Raw genomic sequence first — 22,906 nt, forward strand, 5'->3', positions numbered from 1 at the left:
AATTATCTCTCCCTCTCAAGATTTTCAAGTTTGTCACTTTTGCAAAGTTTCTTCATGCAATATAAGGCAACATTTATAAATTCCAGGGATTAGGAAATGGTTGTCTTTTGGGAGGTCGTTACTGAGCCTGTGAATTATATGTTTGTATGTATACATAAATCTTGCAAGCATCCAAACGCAAGACACAGATTACATGCATGGAAACAAAATTCTCGTTGTCCTTAGACTTATTCTGTAGAGAATGGGATGGAGTTGAGAAAGATGTATTTAAATGGTGGTACTACGGGTTCACCAAATATTTGTTCATTTGCAAAGGCAACCAAAAGATTTTCTCTGCTAAAAAAAAAAAAAAAAAAAAAAAAATCTTGGTTTAGTTTTCCTGGAGAAAAATTTTGTTGAATTACAGATGGATGGGAGAGGATTCAAGGTTAGAAAGTTAAAAAGAGGGAAGTTTTTTTTTTTCTTTTCTTTTATAAAAGTCTGGCAATAAGCACTGTAGCTTAACAGAGACATAAACACCAAATGAAGTCTCCATGCTGGAGTGCTGCTCTGCTCAGGCCAGATTCACACTCAGTTTCAAGGTAGCCTCGTCAGCCCTGTGACTTTGCATCCCATCAGTATGCTGGACACCACCTGATTTCTATTTCAATCTTGGCGTCTCCCTGCAAGTCTCCTCTTGCTTAACAATGTCTCCTCTCAAAAACAAAACAAAACAAAACAAAACAAAACAAAACAAAACAAAACAAAACCAATGTCTCCTCTCTTTCTTAGGTACCTGATGGGCATCTGAAAGCTAACACACCCTGAACCAGACTCTTGTTTCTCTATTTAGAACTGCTGTCTTATAGCTCTCCCTGTCTCAGAATATGATGCATCCACGTGACCAATAATATAAGCAAGAAATCTTATATTCATGGCTTATTCCTCCCTGTATTTTGGCAAATCCTATTGGCTGCTGTCTAGAGATATGAAAACTGAGACACCTCTCACTCCTCTCCAGATCCTACCTAGCTGTGTAAAAGTGTCGGATTTCAGTTTAGAGCATTAAAGTAAAAATTGCATGGACAAAATACAACAGGAAAGCAAGCTCCTATCTCTTGTGCCTTGAATAATTAAACAGCCTGCTTCGCACCCACTCTTGCCTTTGTGTAGTCTAGTCTCCAAGGAACCAGAGTGACCTTCTAAACTAAAGTGTGATCATGACTATGTTATTTATCTGCTCAGAGCTCTACAAAGGCTTCCAACCTGCCCCTCTCACTTCCTGACTCGTTTCCTGCCATCCTCTCATTTCCTCAGCAGCTTCGGCTTCCTGGTTGTTGCCTACATACATAACTTAGGAGATGGCCTTCCCTGGGCCTTGGCATTGTTCCTTCTGTTCTTCCCCCAGATACTCGCAGGGCTGCCTGCCTCACCTGCTTCAGGATGGCCTCACATGCCCATTGTTGTCCTGGCCCCACCATCAATCTCTTTCCTTACGCAGCCGTATTTTATTCCTGATGCAGGCATTATGCAATTGTATATTTATTTATTGTTTCATTGTGTATCTCACACCACTCGAATGTGAGCTTCATGAGATCAGAGGCTTTTTCTGTTTTGACCACTGCTGTATCCCCTGGGCCTGAGAGTATATATGACAAGTAATAATAATAGCTCTTAATATTTTTGAATAAACACATTAAATGAATAAATAGTGATTAAAAATTTATCTCAATATATTCTGAGACTCATTTTGAGATATTTATATTTGTCATGCAAGTATATATATGCTTTTTATATATGTACTATGTAAAAATTCATGAATATATGAATATGGAAGTACACCAAAAATATTATCTTTGGTCAGTATGATCACAGGTTTTTTTACTCTTCCATATTTTTTAAGATTTGTTTTCAATGAACATATATTTTTAAAATTAAGACTTATACTGTTAACATTTTTTACAAGTGAATAAGACAAAAAAAAAAGAGAGGATAATTAATTAAGATGTGGATATGCAATCATCAAAATGTTTTGAAGACGAAGATAACGTGCCTTTTTATATGGCGAGGAATCCACCCCTAAAGCTACCTTTAAAACTTGTCTAGTATGAGTACTTTAAATGGGAAAATGTCCCAAAACATTCCACCATGGAATTTCTTTACTTGAATCCAAGCCAGACTCACTTAAATTGACACTGATGATAGTAATGGGATTAGTCAAATACTTTGCATTAGGACTTTACCATGTAGTAAATTTTTGCTCTTTTGTCATGGTATGAAATGGTTAAAAGATAATTAAAAGACATCATAGAAAAATAATATTTTTCAGATAATGAAAAATGTATACGGAATAGTGGAATTCCAAATAACCATACCAACCAATGGGCGAGAAACTTAGGTGCTCGAATTTGATGAATTTTTTGGTAGCCTTCAATTTATTTTAACATTATTGCCTCTGTAACTGACTGTAATACCAGGTAAACAGAGAGAGGACATGGTAACCATTCTCTTCCTTTAAAAGCTTCACAAATCTTCAAGAAGGAATGGTGTTCTATTAGAATTCTAACTTAATATTTTGCGCATGACTTCAAAGGGACAACTCCAAGGGAGATTATTAAAATTTTATCTTTCATGGTTATGTGAAGATGTTAATTCACTTACCAAAGAGAATATTATACACACATTTGGTTTAAAATTGAAATGCCACAGCAGATGTTAGCATTTGAGTTTTTCACTCACATATTACCTTGCACAAAGATAGTAACTTCAAAATTAGCATATTACAATGTTGTAAAACAAAGATAACACATTTCAGCTAAAGAAAACCAAGGAAATATCTCTAAGAACAGTGGGCGAAGAAGAGTCCTTTTGGACTAAAAAATGTTGTTTGGTGCCTGTGACTATAGACTAAAGGCTCATTTCTGTTGATGGTGAAAAACAAAAGCTAAACTAAGTTTTATTCCTCTCAAAACTCTTATCTTTCTGGCAATCCCTTTAAAAAATGATACAAAATTACAAATACAAAATCACATATAGTGCCTTCAAAGGAGTCCTTGCAAGTGAAGATTCCTGAGGTTTAACTCTCTGTGAAAATGCTATTTGTTATTTGTTCCCCAAAGTCTAAGAATATAATGGAAATTTGCATTACAGATGTAAATGTAGTCCTTTCTATCACTAGTGACTTCTAGACCGCAGCACAAAGATCTGTAGTTATTCCTCTGCATTAATGAAGAGGAAAAGGAAAGAGGAAAAAAAAGGAAAAGAAAGTAAATTCTATATACAAAATGAGACAATCCATTTGTTCATGGTCATTCTAACAGGAAAGCAGTATGACCATGAAAACTTAAATTTGATATAGAAGGAAAGAAAAATAGCAGAACATTAAGAAGTGCTAAAAATGAAAAAAACTCCAAAAACTTGAGATTAACACAGGAATGCAAATTATTATCTGCCTAAGCTTTCAAAGATTTAGGAAAAAAAATCACCAAAACATAGGTACCCAACACGTCATGAAACCAAGTTCTGCTATTATATTCATTAGGTTTTTGGGAGATCACCCTTTCTGAAGGATATCTGCTATAAGAAAATATTTGTGTTTTCCTGATGTGGTCATAGAAAATTGGTGGAAATGTGTGTGTGCTCCAGGCACTTTAAAAAAAGTGTTGGGTTTTGCTTTAGACTATTAGAGTAAAATTTTCACCGATCTAAATATAATAGGCGAACAAATTTCATTCAAGACTATTGCAATAGTGGAGAGAGCTTGACCTCAACTCTGCTGAAACAAAAGAAGTTAAGGGTTTTGACATGCTGATGTGAACTCACAGAAAAGTACTGGGGAAACATTTAGGAAGGGTGGGCCAGTGGGAGGCATTCAGCACACTGAATTATTCTGGAATTTGCAAATGTTGTTATTTGTGGTGAAGGCGTCTGTGTTTGGTACTTTGTTCTCAGTGAAGTTGAAGAGACTGGGAGATGGAGGCAGTCTGTCCTTTACTGTTGATTTTTAAAGTACTAACTTCCTGGTCCCTCAAAAAGGCACTTCCTGAGAAGCAAAACTGGCAAGAGTAGCAAGATTTGCATATGCTTCAAAAGGGCAGAGAATGAATTTACAGTTGCAAGATTTTTCATGTACATGCTCTAAGAAACAGGAGGTAGGAGGCCTATAGTCAGGAAAAAAAATCTGTCTAAAGTTTAGTCAAGCTGAGGGGAACATTAGGCCATCTTGCTCTAAACAGTGACTTTGAATTTATATTTCAAGTTAGATGAGATATAGATATAGTTGTCACATTCCTCTGGTTACCACTGCCCACATTTACTAAATTTGGGAGTGGTAATTTTAGATGGAGGATACACAAACACATAATAGATAGATGATAGATGATAGATAGATAGATAGAAGATATCATTTTCATTTTCAAAGATTTTAGAATGCTTACCATTATGAGATACAGTTGATAGTTTATTCTCCAGAGATTTTTTAAATAATTTTTCCCCTTTTCTCTCTAAACTGATAAAGGGAATCAACATGATTAGAATGGGAGGTTTCACTTCAGAGAAACAAGGTAATGCAATAATAGCATCCAGCAAAATCTTCTGCAGATTCTTCTGAGAGGAAAAACAACTCTTAGTACTCACCTACCTAGTTTAACAATCATTAAGTCATTAATCCTAACAACATCTTTTTATGAGTCTGGCAGGAATGAAAACCTACTTGCAGTTTTGAGAGTTCACAAGATCACCGAAATACTTTTTACATAAACAGAGCACTAGAAAATGAGAATCAAAATTTTGATTCCTTATCTTGAATCTAAATTACTGTTATCAGTTATTGTCGAGTGAGCCAAAATGGGTTACCTCAATACAAACAATGATTTTCTGCAATAACTACTATTATATATACCACCATAAAATATTATATATATTTCATTTATGCATCTTATTTTTCAAACATATCTCTCCCCACATTCTGTATTTTTTGGTAAAAATGATGTCTAGTGTAGAGGAAGAAAATATGCCCCCCCCCCAAATTTATTCCATATATTCATTAGTCTCTGGTAGAGCTCCTTCTTCAGAGAAAAATCTTAGTTTTCAGATGTCACTAGCGGGTACATTCATTTGTTGCATAAAATTGCAAGTTCTACAGTCACTTGCTTCTCAGTACTAAAACAATAGGAATATCCTTCCTGTTCTTTAAATTAACCATCTGGAATGGGCCATTGGGTCCTAGCCTTTGCTGTATATTGGTACCAGTCAGGAATCATTATCAGGGGCGTCTGGGTGGCACAGACAGTTGGGCTCTGATTCTTGGTTTCAGCTCAGGTCGTGATCTAAAGTCATGAGATTGAGCCTCACATGGGGTTCTGCTTTCAGTTCATAGTCTGCTTGGGTTTCTCTCTCCCTCTACCTCTCCCACTTGCGCTCTCTCTCTCTTTAAAATAAATGAATAGCTAAGATAAATAATAAATGGATAAATCGTGGAAGAAGGAAGGAAGGAAGGAAGGAAGGAAGGAAGGAAGGAAGGAAGGAAGGAAGGAAGAAGGGAGGGAGGGAGGGAGGGAGGGAGGGAGGGAGGGAGGAGGAAGGAAAGGAAGGAAGAAAGAAACTGTTAAAAAAAAAAAAAGAAGAAATACTAGTTCCTAGCTACCAACCTCACATTGTGATTTAATTGTTATGGGGTGGGACGTAGATACTGGGATTTTTTTAAATAACTTCTGAGGTGAATCTAATATGTAACAGAATTTGGGGATTACTGACCTAGGACCCATGTTCCCCCCCTGCCCCCGGAGAAAGCATTGCCCTTAAAGCTGTCAAGACAAATAGTGTTATCATAGAAAAATAAATCAGTGTATTTGAACTTGATAAAATCAGAATCACCTGAGAAAATTTTTAAAATATTGATCTCTAGACTCTCAGAAATTCTAGTTCACTTGATGTGGTGTGTGCAGACTACAGTTATTGCCAGAGATTCTAATGTGTAGCTGAGGATGAAGGTTGAAAATCATTGAATTAATACCCTATATATCAGTGTAAAAATATCTAATAAATTATATCTATCTTCAGCTATTTCTTTTATAGTCTTTTCTGCCTTGAAACTCTCCAGTGTTTAGACAAATCATTTGCATAAATTCAATTTCAAGTGCAGGTTTTCTCATTTTGCTCCTCCTTCTTGTCTTCCATTTTTCTTTTTTCATGCTTCCTCTTGGCTCCCTAAAGATCCTCACTACAATTTTTCTCCTATGAAGTGGAACTCAGCTGTACTGTAACTTATCCTCTCATGCATCCACTCAGTCAACAAGCACCATATACAGTGTGGCAGCATTGTGCAAGCAGTTCCTAGCTGGAAATCCACACACAGATGAATCTCATAATATTGAGGCATTGGCAGTTAATTGCCTTGGAAATTCAGATTTTTCTGCCTTTCAGGGTAGTCATAAAGGGTTAAACTAGGCAATGAAAATGGGCTATGCCTAGAAAAGAAACCAGACTTTTCTTGTGAGATAAATGAATTCTGTGTTTTGTGTGTATGGCTATTTGTGTTAAAATTCACCTCTAAAATCACTCAGCCACTTCTCTTGCCTTATTATCTCATCAACTGGTAACTCTAATGGTGAGATTTTGGACCACGGATAAGACAGAGCAAATTAGCTGAACTCATGGAAGCTAGGGCCTACCTGAGGAAGGGATTTGCTTTCCTTCCTTCCTTCCTTCCTCCCTTCCTTCCTTCCTTCCTTCCTTCCTTCCTTCCTTCCTTCCTTCCTTCCCTCCTTTTCTTTCTTTCTTTCTCTTTAAGGAAAATTGGAATTTTAGATGTTCACATTTTGGATATAGTATTAGACTTGTGCCTTGGCTACATAAAGGTTTTACCTTTCCTGTCCCCTACAACCTGTAATGCCTTCTCTACATTTTGATTGACAACATTCCTTACTTAGTAACTGGTTTATTATGTGTCTTTTCAATCAATTTATAAGTAAAATACTTTCCAGTTACGGCAGCTCTTGTCAATGACACATCAAAGTGACTGTTGCATTTTTTTAGAATTGGCCTTAATACAATCTATATTATCTTATATAATTTAATAATGTTCTTATAATTATGCACTAATACATAATAAATATATTAATAATATATAGATTCTATTTCACATTAGTGTCTAATGTGTGATTAGATGACCATCATATGACTATCATGCACTCTCCTTTTCTAATACTGATCTTCCATGACTTATCATGCATGTGATTGCATCCCAGAAAGCTCATTGTAAGGTGAAAATATCATAAGTCAAAAAATGCATTTAATGCACTTAATTACTGGACTTTATAGCTTAGCCTATCCTATTTTAAATGTGCTCAGAACACTTACATTAGCTTACAGTTGGGTATGATAGTTGAATAGAAAGTTTACTTTATAATAAAGTGCTAAATATCTCATGTAGCTTACTGAATACTGTTCTGAAAGTGAAAAAGGGAATGACTGGCTGTACGAGTACAGAATGGTTGCAATGGACAGGTCGTTTACCCTCCAGATTGGAGGACTTACTGGGAGCTGGGGGTTCGAGGCCATGCCTAACATCACAGGGAGGATCATACCTATTTTTACATTGACATTAAGTACATTTGTGGTATGTAACTAGCCTGGGAGATCAAAATTCAAAACTTGAGGGATCCCTGGGTGGCTTGGCAGTTTAGCTCCTGCCTTTGGCCCAGGGCGTGATCCTGGAGTCCCGGGATGGAGTCCCACGTCAGGCTCCTTGCATGGAGCCTGCTTCTCCCTCTGCCTGTGTCTCTGCCTCTCTCCCTCTCTCTGTGTCTCTCATGAATAAATAAATAAATAAATCTTTTTAAAAAATTCAAAACTTGAGCTATGGTTTCTACTGAATTCCCACTGTTTCCACACCATTGTAAAGTCAAAAAATCCTAAGTGGCACTATTGTAAACCAGGGACTGTCTATACTCCAAAGCCCCTGTTTTTCCCCTCTCTTGGAACTCTTCAGTGAATTCTTCAATGTGATCACCTGCTGGACATTAACAGAGTAGTTCTGTGTGTATAAATGCATGTATGTATGCCTGTACTTCTGTGTGTGTGTGTTGTGTGTGTATTTTAAAAACTGGCTTATTCTTTAACAAAGTTCCCACCAAGATTGTATTGATAAATAGCACTGTGCATTTATATTGACATGGAATACATTTAAAGTATATATATGTCTTATTTTTCTTACCATCCTAATTTTAAAACGAACTCTTTGTAAAGAGAACAACTTTTGTTGAATTCAATAAGGCTGCAGACACAACAGGAAATTTTACTAGCTGCTGAGTTTGTCATCCTTCAGCAATGTCAGAGGTTCCATTTATTTGAATATTCTGTTAAAAATGTCACAGTTGCAATTATGTTAAGGTAAATTCATTTACCCATGAATTTTAATTTGATTGGCCAGAAATTACTTACCTTGCCTTCATGCTAATAGTATTCAGCAGCCAATTTATAACTGGTCTTGAAAAACAAGACCAGTTATAATGGTGTTTTTTAAAGGCTTGTGACTTGTTACCTTAATCCTTATACATATCAAATGGATATCAAACCATAAATGAGAATCAATTTCCAATAAACTCAATAATGCAAAGTCTTATGGAGAGTGCCACTCCACAAGAAATAATGTTTTCACTTCAATAATTGATCAAGCTAAGTGTTGTGATACTGGCTGAACTAATTCCACTTGTTCTATTGTAAATGTAGACCTAATTTTCCTTCCTACTTTTGAGAAATGTACCTTAAAAATTTACTAGAATTAAGTATGTATGCTAATATCTCCCTATACCCTGCTATCTTGGATAGGTTTCACACCATTTTGACGTTTTAATACTTCCCTACTGCTAGTATCTCAGACAACTGTAAGTTCCTTCATCTATGAGGCTGCTGAAAGGCAAATCTCTGAGAAGTATCCAGAGATACTAAATTTCCATCACTTTATGCACAAGTTTCTCTCTTGGCATGAGGTTCCTGAATTAAAGTCTGGCACTAAAACTGCCTCTTAAATGGCAATCATAGTAAGAGAAACTGTATAGACTGTTATATAGTATTTTCTTGAAAAGCCTTAAGCTATCTTCCTGCAATGGTGCTGGACACGGTGGATTCATAATAATTTATTTACAAAACAAATGCAGAGGGGTTTATGTGCTGGCTGACACTGCTTGTTGGATTTGGCTAAAAGCTTCAGGGTAAGTCAAGGGTTGTCGCAGTAGAAGTCCAGAACAAACCAACTGGTTGTCCAAGGTGGGACAAAGTGATCCATGGGATCTTTTCAGATGACTGGTGCCTGTCATTTAAGATAGGTTACAGGTATTCTATAAACATAATCATGTTTTCCTAATTATTGGTCTCATCAAGAGTATCTCTAAGGGGTCTGGAATACTGTTGAAGAGGTATCATCCCGTTTCATATTTCAGAGGGTTCTACATCAAAAGGAGGCTTGAATGATTCAGAAAAACACAGTGGATCCCAGAAGAATGGCTCTTGAAACAAAGATGGTGGTGTAGAATGGAATGTCTGCTCATTCGCCTATCATTTGTGGTGGTTTTTAATTTTTTTTTTTCATCATAGGATGAGGGAAGAACTCTAAAGCAAAAATGTCCATTTACAGCAACATTGAAGTGATATCAAAACTGACTTGATTTGTATAATAAATTCTCTCTCTAACTGGCTGAAGCTGGTAAAGTAGACTGAACCCTGAATGATGTTTGAGTGAGCACAGCAGACACATACTAGATCTAACTATGAACATCCTTATGACCAATGATCAGTGAGACATGTTTTAACCAACAGTCCACAGACCTATATACTAAATACTTTGTCCTATTCTGGGTGCTGGTTTTCAATACGTAATTAACATATTCAGAATGCACCGCCCTTTTCTGGAACTTGACATCTCTGACTTTGTCTCTTTAATGAACTACACATTTAATTTATTCAATGAATGTGTTTAGTTGCCATGCCAGTTAGTAAATTCAGTTTTGTAAATTTTTTAAATTATAAAAATCACATCACTTGTCTGCAGAAAGTATAACAGTTTCTTTCCTGGAGTCAAATGATTTCTTTATCAAAATCCTATATTTCTGGGTCCAGGCAAGAGTTCCCCTATCCCAGATGGTATATGACTTCTGACTTTAGACTTCTGCTCATCTGCACTCTTTATTTTTGAGTTACAGGAAGAGTAATTTACACATGTACACTTTGGGGGTGGGGAGTCAGGAAGTGGGGATGTGAGGAAGGGCAAGGGTTTTAAGAATGCGGAATAGATATTGAGGACCTGAAGCATGCATATTCTAAGAAATAATTATATTCTTTTACATTTTTGTCTCTTGGGAGCAATGTTTTGTTTTAGTCATTAGGTGTTGCAAAGTGACCAAGCCTTTTACTTTACAATTCCCTTTTGCCTTCATATAAAAAACAAAAGGAACCAATTATTTTCCATTTTTGTTTTGACAAAGTATGTTGACATTAAATTCATAAATTATTTAAAGGAAATAGTACTGTGAATCAGTGTCCAATGTTTCAAGACCTGGCTCATTTTAAAAAGATACCTATTTATGAGTGGTAATGAGAATACACAAATAAAAATAGGATACAGGTATTTTTTAGCAGAAAAAATTCATAAATTTACTCAGGAAAGAAAGTTTGAAGCTGCAAAATCATTTTAATATGCATATAATTAATTGTCAAACTTTATATTGTGAAATTTAATTAAACATATTCTAGCCATTTGGATTTTGAAATGCTAGGTACAATACTAAGTGGAAGATGTGAGGAATCGATATTATCCTTCTGGCATTTTTGTTTCAGCTGTATAATAGCTTTCTTATGAGGTGTGTAAGAGAGCTACTGATATTTTTACCTTGATCTACAGGAAAACGAACATTCTATAAAGGGTAAATCTATTAATTAGAGACCCGCACAGCTTTCTTTCTTGCTAGTATAATCGTTAAATTGATTTTTCCAGTCCATCATGTAATTGTTCCAGCGATAGAATCCTGCTCTCCATTCTCGTTCTGCTTCATCAATATTTCCTGTAAAACATGCAATAAGTTGTATTAATCTAAATTTTAATCTGTTTACATTAATTGAAAAATAATTTTGGTTACAGATGCTATTTTCTCCAAGAACATGGCACAGTAATTTTTAATTTTTTATTATTTATTATCAGCTTCTTTCACTACTTGGAAAGCTTGTAATAAAATTTTATACATTATATGAAATTGCAAATAATATACATGTATAAATTGCATATATCATAAAAATATGGATAAATTGATATATCTAACTAGGTTACATCACATGTATTTAGTTTCTAAGAAGATGCATAGATATCATTGCCTTTTCTTGAGCTCTTTTACGTAACAGAAATCTCACTTAATGTCTTATTTACATATGTAATTCTATAGCAAACTATTATTCCCGATGAAAATATTTATATATATGTATTAATGCATAAGGGCAACTATGTATACCCTCCATATATATTTTTCTCTCACTCTGTATCAGTATACTTTAGTTCCGAAAAATGCCTAGTCATTGAAAGCAGTTTATTGAAACTACTACATGAAAGCAATTTATTAATTGCTTTGCAAATTAGAAAGATGACTAAGACAATCTCCGCTTTCCAGTAGTTTGTAAAGTGTATACATGTGTCAGGGGAGGGGAGTGTTGATGCCAGGAATAATGTGAGGCAATGAACCAAAAATGGTCTATGTACTACAAGCACCTTGAAATCTTGATTAATTTGAAAATGTGTTACACTAAAGAATAAAGTTTATGAACAACAGAAACTCTTACATTACAACCTCTAAAATCATATATTCATGTTCCTAAAAATACACATGATAAAGCTGGAAGATAGTTTAAATTATTCAAATCTATTAGTATTTTATACACTTGTAGTTCTCACACTTTTAGGATTCTGTGCAATAGTCATTGAATTAAAAAACATTTTGCGGTATTTTGGCTATTCTGAAAATAAGGAATTGACAATTTTTTGAATACATACTTTTCTGTTAGGAATTTTTTAAATTAATTACAACTGTGAGGTATTGATTTGGGGAAGACAGTTCATGTGATCTCACTACATTATACATGAAAATGTGTCTTTTCACTAATGCTGTTAACAATGGAGCACACTCAGTGACTGATTTTTAGTTTATGAAAATCAAAATACATAAAATATTTATATAGCTATTATAATATCCCCTGTAATTTAGGATATATCTAAGTTTAAAATGTTCATACTGCTTGGACTTTGGACAAGTATTTGCAAATATATACAAAAATGTCTTGTTTTAAAAATGTCTTTTAAAAGGTCAATGACTAGTTATTTTGTGAATAATAGAACTTTTCTAAAAAACATTAGATGTGAAAGACATTAAATATCATACAAATAATCTAGTCTTATGGTGTTTTTTATAATTAAATGCTTTTTAAAATGTTATGCAAAATAAGGGCTCTAAAGTTCAGAAAGAAAAAACTTATGTTATAACAAATAAATGATTGGTAATTTACAACTTACATCATGAATTTTAATACTCAGAGAAAAGCTTTTAGATTTGATTTTTTTCTTGTTCATAGAATGATAACAAATTCATTGATTCATATAAATAAAAATTTATTTCCTTTTGTACCATAATCAAACACTATACAATTTAGTGTACTGAAATACTTTGCTTTCTATTGTACAAATGTTTTGTAATCCTGAGTAATTTTTTCTTCAATAATACTGAACATTGGTTGAGATAATAAAATATAAAACTTGATTATTTTTAATACAATGTCGACTGAATACACCATAATAAAAAGATAACAAAAATTTTTAGTCCCATGACATAAATAAAAACCAAAATTAGAAGTTTTTATTTCTTCCCACACTTCTCTTCTTCCTCCATACTGGAATACTACTTAGATGGCTATAGATTTATATTCTGTGAGATGTAGATCTATTATCTATTTGTTTTGCAGTTAGCGAGGTACTACAATGTGAAATAAAGGACATTATATAGGTTTTGGGGTGAAATGGGTTAGATTCCAGTTTGACTACTTACTCTGTTAGTGACATAGAAAAAATTCTTACTTTTGAAACTAGTTTTCCAGCTGTAAATGGGGTCAGTGATCACTACTTTGCCATGTTACTTACCGTGAAGGATAAATCAGTTGGTTTGTACATTATGAAATCAAGCTCTATAGACCTATTGGGAGCTCCACTAACAAATTTACTGCCCTGTTACAAAAATTTATTCTTAACTTTGCTCTTTATTGAATCCATGTATAGCTAGATCAATACCAGTAGTTTATAAACATATTGACACAACTTTTTCAGGACTTTTGTGATGTTTGATTTGTTCACATCGTTGTCTCATTTGGAAAAGAAAAAGTCAGGCTTTCTTCCCTACAGAAAGAGTAATACTAATAAGGCTACTCTTTGACTTGTCAATTAAAAAAGAGTGAGCAATATTTCACCAGTGGAATCTATCAAGTCTGAGGTGTTAAGAAAGAATACAGGAGAGGTGAGTCAACTCAAAATTAGTCATGAAGGTAAGCTAGAAGAAAAGATTAAATTGGATATGAATTGTGGTAATCATTATAATAAAAAAAATCACGTACTTTGAGATTTCATTGAAAATCTCTTTTGTTCCCATTACTTGCTTATTTTCCTGTTATCCAATTATTAAAGCTACCAAGGAATGCATAATTCTTTACGTTCTCTTGCGTTCTTACGTTGCAGATCAGAAACGTATTAGTTGTCCTGTTATATTTCTGAGTGTGGGATGACAGTGAACTATGACTAATACTGTCGAGTGAACTACTATAAATTCAGGCAAAACTTTGTGAAAGCTTGCATATAGAGATAATTATTGTATTGCACTTCACTATATTGTGCCTTGCAGATACTGCATGTTTTATAAATTGAAGGTTTGTGGCACCCTGCATCAAGTAAGTCTATCCACACAACATTTTCCAAGTGAGCATCTGCTCACTTCTTGTCTCTGTGTTCCATTTTGTTTGGTAATTCTTGCAATGTTTCAAATTTTTCATTATTATTTCTGAATTGCTGCAATCTCGTGATAAAATTTTAAAGTATAAGGAATTGCTTCTTTTGGATGAGCAAAGAAAGTAGTTTCTTGAGCTAGAAGCTACTTCCAGTAAATGCTGTGAAGACTGTTGCAATGACAATAAAGAATTTAAAATATTACATAAACTCTGTTGATAAAGCAGCAGCAGAGTTTGAGAAGATTGACCCCAGTTTTGAAAGAAGTTCTACTGTAGGTCAAATTCTACCAAACAGTAACACATGCTACAGCAAAATCATTCGTGAAAGGAAAAGTCACTCAATTGTGCAACTTCATTGATGTCTTATTTGAAGAAATTGCCACAGCCACCTACCTCAGCCTTCAGCAACCATCAACCCTGAACATTGAAGCAAGACTCTCCACCAGCGGCAAAAAGATGATGTCTCATTGAAAATTCAGATGGTGGTTAGCATTTTTAGCCATAAAGTGCTTTTTTAAAAGACTTTTTTATTTATTCATGAAAGACAGAGACAAAGGCAGAGGGAGAACCAAGCTCCCTATTGAAAGCCGATGCAGGACTCAATCCCAGGACCCTGGGATCACGATATGAGCCAAAGGCAGATGCTCAGCCACTGAGCCACCCAGGCACCCAGCTATCAAGTGTTTTTATTTTATTTATTTTATTTTTTTAAAAAGATTTTACTTATTCATGAGATACACAGAAAAGAGGCAAAGACATAGGCAAAGGGAGAAGCAGGCTCCCTGTAGAGAGCCCTATGTAGGACTGACTCCATCCTGGGGCCCAGGGATCAAGATCTTGAGCCCAAAAAACCCAAAAAAACCTGAGCCAAAGGCAGAAGCTCAACCTTACTGAGCCATCTAGGTGCCCCCATAAAGTGTTTTTAAATTAAGATGTGTTCATTGTTTTTTAGAGATAATGCTCTTAAACACTTAATAGACTACAGCACAGTATAAATATAACTTTTATATGCATTGGGAAACCAAAACATTCATTGACTCGCTATATTGCCATAATTGCTTTACTTCTGTGGTCTGGAACCAAACTGGCAATATCTTCCAAGTATGCTTATAGTTTTAAAATAAAACAAAGGAAAAACCACTGGAGCTAATATTATTCTTTATTGGGAGGATTTAAAGGTCAAAGTGGTTTTTCCTTTAAATAAATTTACTCTTCCACTTTTAGCGAAAAATGCTGATATCTTATTGGCATCAAATGGGTCATTTCTTTTCTTTTTCAAACAATTGTTAAATATTATGCAGTTACATTTTTAGAGAAAATTTTGAATTTGGTAATATTTAAAACAAATATTGCACATTTTATTTCTTGCAGGTGCACGCACTAATAGTGCAGGCATATGCTGAAGTGTAGTCTGAAAGTTAAGTGCTAGAATTCCTGTGTTTAAACAAGTCTTAAGGATCATTTTATTTGAGAACATTTATTGCTCAAATGTAAACTACTGCTCAAGTGGTACTTATAAAGCTCATTGGGTTTCCATCTTGAGTGAGGTAAACATCTCTCCCTTTCAGAAACCCCGTCAGTAGTTTTTCTTTGAAATGTTCCTTTACATATAAAGTTGCTTTTTTAAAACATAATATTTCCATAGGAACTTAAGTCCAGGTCATGGGAATAACTCCAATTTTCAAAATACCAAATACTGAAATGTGTAAGGTTTCGCAACTTGAAATACACAAAATATGGTAAGAATGTGTGTTCTTAATCTTTTTTTAATCCCCCTACATTATTCATTTATAAAGCCCAAAAAGCATATAATTTCAAAGTGGTTTTGTTTAAATGTAAAAAAAAAGGAGGATGTTGATGTTACCACACTCAGATCATGCATTTACTTTACATCTTATAAAGTATATTTTATATAACTTTTACAGGGGAATTATCTGAAAAAAAAATGCTAAAGCATAAAATGATGTTTTTAAGGGGCTTTGGAACTATCCCAGAGCACAATACTACCCCAGAGCAAGACCTGCTATGTCCATACAGCTCAATGTTGCTCAAACTAGAAAATCGTTCGTCACTGCACAGGCAGGAGTGGCAGCTAGCCAAAAACCTAGGAGTTTGTTTATTCAACCTGCTTTATGGCAGTTGAATATTTAGAGATAGAGATTTTGAAGTAACATCTTCAAAAATTGCTGATACTTAAATCGACAAATAATTTGCAGGAGGCCACAGAAGCTCAAAACAGAACAAATCAGTTTGGCTTGTAATAATAAGTTAATCATTTAAAATCCTCTCCATTTCCTCTCATTGTCCCTCGATTACGACCTTCTCATTTAAAAATATTTTAAGTAAAGATTAAGAATGTGTAGTCTGTGTTATGTTAAATGGTACCTCTTTTGGTCTCTTGGCAGATTAAACATGTTACCTCATTGTTATTCACACCCGGAGGACACAAGGGCAGCACTGTAGCTTTGCCAAGGGATGCAGAAACCCATCTCTGGATATATATTATGTCACAGAACATTTGGTAATACACAGAGCACTGGTATATCAGAAACATCTCCCAAACAGATGGAGTACATAATTATAATTTGGTGAGTAATGTCTGATCATTAAAAAGCATATTAAACAATCAAATATAGCTCTGAGATGCCCATGTTTGCCTGAAACTAACCCCCACCACTCTAAACAGGAAACTAGAGCATCTACTATATATATTTCAGGGCCTGAAAAATCACAGAGAGTATTATGATGAACGGAGTGGTAAAGTCTAAGGAAACTGGGCAGCAATCTGTCTGATGGTTGAGATTCGATTACTTTTCCTTTGAAAAATAAAGGCCCGAGGAGTCACATGAGTTAGAAACAGCTGGGTTTTTAAAAACTGGCAAGTGAGTGAGATATGTATGTCATTTTCCTCACAGAAGAGGCGATCATTCAAGCTGATGGTTCAAGTTGATTTAAATATTTTCTTTCTAATGAAGTTTGAAATAACACAACGATCTGAACCAACTTTCCTAGTGTTTCCTTATATAAGCTTAAGGATTCCCTTCCCAAAGTCAGGTAAGTAAATCACTGTCTGGTTATTGTACTGTGTATTATATGTATGTGTTCATGATAAATGTCTCTAAGCTCAGAATATTTAGAAATATCTGGATTGCATCTTTAAATATTCAAATTCTGGAGTTTTTTTTTTTTCCTCTTAGAAATCAAGAGTTCTATTTATCAATAGATTTGTGTTTACCTCTCTTTGAGTATAAATTATATTCATTCTATATTTTAGCAATTATATTTTTAGTTCTATTCACTGTTTATTTTGTATGTGTATTTATTCATTTATCCATTAGTTAATTCCAGAAAGATGAGCTGAAGAGCAAGTAGTGCCCTATTTTAGTTCCCCTACTAGGTTTTATGTTCCTCTGGGGGAAAATTTCTACTTTAGTTTTCTTTATTTAACTACTAAAGTGCTGCTCCTATAGCAAGCCCTCAAATATACCTAAACTTGCTGGAAGAAAGTTGTGAAAGTGATGCACTCACTGCAATCAAGTAATTGTAAACTCATAGATTAACACCACCACTGTGCCTTGGACAATCTAGCTTTTCTTCCTTTTACATAATTCACAACCAATTATTTGACCAAATACTAAAAATACACACACCTGTCATTTCCAAGACTTTGGGAAAAAATAGTGTCCAGAATCGGCATTGTTGAGCACGCAGTTTAGTGTATACTCGTGGTGAATCTGTATTCAAGGTTAAATATTTTTGGTCAGTGTTTTCAAAGGCAGGCCATCTTGTGCTATTGTTCTGGGTTCCATCTGGATGTCTAAAAAAATTAAAAAGAGATGTTATAGTTCTACTGAAATCATTTTTATTTTTAATTTTTTAAAAAGATTTTATTTATTTATTTATTCATGAGAGACACAGAGAGAGGCAGACACATAGGCAGAGGGAGAAGCAGGGAGCCTGATGTGGGTACTTGATCCCAGGACACTGGGATCATATACTGAGCCAAAGGCAGAAGCTTAACCACAGAGCCAACTCAGGTGTCCCTGAAATCATTTTTAGATAGAAAGAATATTGTTCTAAAAAACCAACAACAACTTTTAAAAAGTTAGAAAAAAATGTGGATTTGTTTTGAAGATGTCAAGTTAAAATGAACTGGGTGGAATGTTTTCAGTAACTCGAAACACTAAATTAAAAGCATAGGAATGAAAATTTAAAGAATAACTTTCACATGCATTTCTGTTTACCATACAGAGAGAAAAAAATATTTCCTATTTCAAGAGTGCTGATGTTTTCTTCACACTTAAACATGCTCGAAGGGCAATGTTCCTTTTGTTTCCTTTTCCCCCTTTACCTCAGACCCAATCTTCTCACAGCAAACATTAATGCCATCTACTCCATATCTTGCTTCCATGTCATTCCATATGTTCTTGCCATTACTGCCTGAGCTTGTGACCGATTACACAATTTATTATGTAATAACCATTACTGTAGGAAACTGCCTTCCGTCTCCCTTTCAAGTTGATCCTACAGTCTTATAGATCTGCTCACCAATGAAAATTGTTTCAATAATTCCCCAATGAGTTCAGGTAAATTTACTGAATGTGGTGCCTCCCATATTTCCAAGCTTACTTTCAGAGAGTCTTTGTATGAGTCGACCAACAGGAATTAGAGACAGTTCCCTAGTAATTCCCTCCTCTGTTTCACCTCTTTGCCTTTGTGCAGCTATTCTGCTTAGAATCCCTTCTTTTCCCAAAGGTAATTCAGATTCTCTTTTTCATATTCTCTTTTTGTGCTGATATTTCCCATATCTTTATTGTGATTTTTGTATCAATAATACTTGGTTCTAATTTTTAGAAATGCATAGTTTGGGGTTTGTTTACATCTTTGTAGCACTCAAGAATGTCTTACCTAGATCGCACAAACATAAACTCAAAGAGTAAACATTTTGCAAGTGGCTCCAAATAGTTTAGTCCCTGGCAATTCTATAGATTTCCCTCTAATCTATTTTTATGCTATGATTATGAGTTAAACACTGCCCTAGGATTTGGAAATACAAATAAATATGGGAAACATATTTTCCCTCCGGGAATTTACAAGGAAGAACATTCATGAAAACAAAGAACCTGGTAGCCTAAACCAAACATAAACAAAGGGATACAAATTATCAGAAGAGGAAACAATCACTACCTGTTTAAAAGGTAATTACCTGAAGGAAGGAGATTCTAGCTTGAAGGAAGGAGAGTAAATAAGGAACCGAACCAGAAAGAGAAGTTGGGAAAGCTAGAGAAAGGGAACAGAATGAACATCGTTATAAATAATGAGTGTTTATCTCAGGTCAAAACACAATGAAAAAACTAGTTTCCTGGAATATAAGATAGAGGAGATTCTATTAAAGTCATAGATTTAGGACATTAGTGTTACCACATTAAGATCTAACAGCCCAGGAAAATGGTTTAGACTTTAACTGTAGGCATGTACCATTCTTGAGGGATTTTTGACTAAATGGCTTATTTTGAACATAACATTTTAGAAATGTTGACCTGGAGATTATCCAGAATAACCAAGAAGCCTATAAAATAGTCACAGCTTCTTCTATCATAAACGGAAGACTAAAGTGATAAGGATACGTAATTCATTCCTTTCTCTTAGATTCATCCTACCTTAAAGTAAAATCATGTAAGAAAAACTCTTGGTTGACCTCTTCTAAAAGTTCAGCACGTGAATTTCTTCATCATTCAGATAGCTCTGTGGATTGGTAACAGAAAGTTGGGAGCAGTGACAAGAGGTACAAGATTTCTTTTTTGCCACAGGCCTGTGAATCCAGTAGATTTTGGAAAGAGAAGCAAGCATTCACTGGGCATGGTTATCTAGAGCAGATTTTGCCATCAAGAACTTGTATCCAATAAGCACCACAAATTCATATTTTATCGTAGAAGCGACATATCCAACCATGAATTCAGGAGCTTTGGAGATAAATAGCTTCTTGATGGACTAGTTGATTTTATGTAGGAATTGGATGATTAAAAAAGAGTTATTAATAACCAGAGCTATTCAAGCTAAACCAATATCATAACAGGATTGAAACCTCCTGCTTTAGGGTATTATTTGAGAGAGGTCATGAAGAAAATTTCTCCAGATCACAGATGGCACACTTGTCTAGGTGAATTATGTAGTCTTTTCCCTTTCTTTTAAAGCTTTAGAAACTAACAAGTACAGCTGCTGGAGGCTGGATATGAAACCAGGAAAACCATTGGTCTGATTCGGTACAGCAATTCTTATGTTCCTAAATTGCCCACTTTCCTTCTAATTCCACTCTAATTAACTTATGGCACCATTTTAACTGCTCATTCATGTCTGGCTTCTGCAAATGGTGACTTGAACAAAGCTGACTCGTACTTGAGTTCAAGAGCAAAGCACTATTGGCACTGCCCGTGTTCATTTGACAAACTTTGTTCTGTGAAGTATCTGATGACATTCCAAAACGCAATTCAGAGATAATAAAATCCCTTTGCCTATGGATGCAGATACAGTTTTCAAAAAGTTATTGAAATAGCTATTGAAGTGATGGAGCATTTTACTGTATAATTTGAAGAAATCTTCAAAGACTTTAAAACTTAACAAGAGATATAATTCTCTTTCTATCTGCATCAATTAAAGCCTGTGAAATACAACATATTTCCCAGATACACAATTCTGAAACACTATATGAATTTAATCCCAAAATTATAAGGTATATTTAAACATCTTGGCTCTGTTATTTTTCAAAAATATTTCCTGCTCTTGTCACAAAATAAAGACTTTGAAGGGATAATACCTAAAATTTTCCATGAAACAGAGAAATCTTGCTCTATTTTTACTATGAGATTTTTGTTCTACTTTGTGGTATGCAAAAGTCGTCTAAAGATCATCTACTACACTTTTTCTCTTCGGTAGATTTGAAAAGTTTTCAAATGTGGCTTATTTAACAAAAAAGGCAGAGTATTTTCCTAACATCCATATTTCAGGAAATTACTTGCTTGTCATCGATATTTGAGCACAGATTTGATCTTATTTTATGAGTAGATTTATAAAAAAAAGACATTAATTGACCCAGGATGTCTGATATGAAAAACTCGCATGTATTTAACTCCATATGTTTTCTTGGATTATAAATCTCAGGGTTGCCCATCAATTCTAACATAGGAATTAAGATTCTTTTTGAGTAAGAATTCAGAGACAATGATGTCTAGGCAAGCTATACAATGATTTTAAAGTAAATATATTTCAGTGTGCCTTACAATCTAATAAAATAAAGCCAGGATTAGTACTTGTAAATTAAATGGATATCCAAAATTTTCTACCGTCATGAGAGGGCAAAGGGAATACAGATTATATTGGATAATTTCTCAAATATACAAGTATTCATAGATTTATATTTTATGTCAAGTCACACTTTAATAATATTGCATTTTAATAATATTGCATTTAAAGAATAGAGGGGCTATAAGAGAATCTGAATTTAGAAAAACAAAATTCATCTATTCATTCAACCAATATTAATTGAGTGCATATTATGTCAGGCTTATTTAAGTCACAGAAAATCAACAAAAACAAAAATGGAAATTCTTGCCCATTGCAGTTTTCTCTCTTTGAGGAAGATAGACAATAAAAAGATAAATAAGGAAAATATATAATATATTAGATTGTAAGAGTTGCTAGAGAGGGGACAGTGATGAAGGAATAGGTAGTAATGAATTTCCTTGCCCTTTGCCCATAGTTCCTGCGAGATAACCTCTAAATCTTTGGAATTTTGCCCTATATCTAATGGTTTACGCTAACAAAGCAACTCATGGTGAGCACCTTACAGCTTTTAATAAAGGCATGACTCAGGATGGGCCTGCTCACACTGATGATCTTGTGGAAGGAACAGCCATGCCAGGAGACCAACCATGTGATTAGAAGGGTGGGACTTTGAGTCTGGTGATATCAACCTGACCTCCAGGAAGGGAGGGGGCTGAAGATTGAGTTCAACCACAATGGCTAATGATTTAATTAATTATACCTATATAATGAAACTACAATGACACTCTGGACCTCAAGCTCAGGTGAGCTTCCTTGGGCTAGCTGTAGTCCATGCGCACATTGACACAATTAATGCCCTGAAGGTAATGCATCTCTGAGGTGATAGAAGCTTTACCTTTGGAATTCAGTGAGTAGTACCAGATGCTACTTAAGTGTCTCTTCTTTTGACTGGTTCTGATATATATCCTTTTATTATATAAAAATCAGAATTATAAATATAGCACCCTCCTGAGTTCTGTGAGTCATTCTAGGGCATGATTAAATCTGAAGAAGTCCTTAGGGATCTCAAATGTATAGCCAGCTAGTCTGAAGTGAGGGTGGCCCTGGTGACCTTGAACTTGCAACTGGTGTCAGAAATCTTGGGCCAACTTGGAAGTCTGAAGGCCTAAGCCCTTAACCTTGGTTTTGGCTACCTCTGGGTAGAGAAACTCTGCAATATTTGATAAGAAAGGAACTTTTAAGTGGAGATTTGAAGGAGAGGAGTGAGGGCATTTTTGGAGGAAGAGCATTTCAACAGAAGGAATAGAAAGCAAAGGGTATAAGACAGATGAGCGTCTGAAGTTTAACATGAAAAGTGAGTGAGGGAGTGTGGCTAGAGTGGAGCCAGCTAGGGAGGGAGTAGTCTGAGGCAAGACTGGAGAGGTGACAGGAGGCCACATTATTTAGTGACCTGTAGGTCCTTGTAAGCTTTTTATGTCTACTCTCAAGGAAGAAGTAATTGGAGGGTTTGCACAAAGAAAGGACAAGGTCTCACTTAATATTTTTCAAAAGATCATCTGGCTGGAGTTCTGGGAATAGTCTGCAGAGAATCCAAGGCCAGAGGCAGGAACACCAGCTAGGA

At 34.8% G+C, this 22,906-nt stretch overlaps 1 protein-coding gene and 2 long non-coding RNA genes across 3 annotated transcripts in view; 2 read left to right on the forward strand and 1 right to left on the reverse strand.

Annotated features, from left to right (window-relative positions):
- Window positions 1-16,591, forward strand: part of LOC112645908 (uncharacterized) — an 86,681-nt gene extending 70,090 nt beyond the window's left edge. The window contains exon 3 of the long non-coding RNA XR_004812003.2: window positions 16,410-16,591. This is a non-coding gene — a long non-coding RNA (uncharacterized LOC112645908). The remainder of the gene's footprint in view (window positions 1-16,409) is intronic.
- The window catches only part of BCHE (butyrylcholinesterase), a 65,211-nt gene continuing 52,951 nt past the window's right edge, over window positions 10,647-22,906 (reverse strand). Inside the window, exons 3-4 of the mRNA XM_025425469.3 lie at window positions 17,655-17,821; window positions 10,647-11,036 (exon numbers count right to left, since the gene is read on the reverse strand). Of these exons, the coding sequence (XP_025281254.2) occupies window positions 10,912-11,036; window positions 17,655-17,821 (292 nt within the window). The 3' untranslated portion in view covers window positions 10,647-10,911. The remainder of the gene's footprint in view (window positions 11,037-17,654; window positions 17,822-22,906) is intronic.
- Window positions 16,925-22,906, forward strand: part of LOC112645909 (uncharacterized) — a 32,770-nt gene continuing 26,788 nt past the window's right edge. Inside the window, exon 1 of the long non-coding RNA XR_007408067.1 lies at window positions 16,925-17,058. This is a non-coding gene — a long non-coding RNA (uncharacterized LOC112645909). The remainder of the gene's footprint in view (window positions 17,059-22,906) is intronic.

The sequence above is a fragment of the Canis lupus genome, chromosome 34 (assembly GCF_003254725.2).
Source record: "Canis lupus dingo isolate Sandy chromosome 34, ASM325472v2, whole genome shotgun sequence".
Classification (NCBI taxonomy): domain Eukaryota; kingdom Metazoa; phylum Chordata; class Mammalia; order Carnivora; family Canidae; genus Canis; species Canis lupus.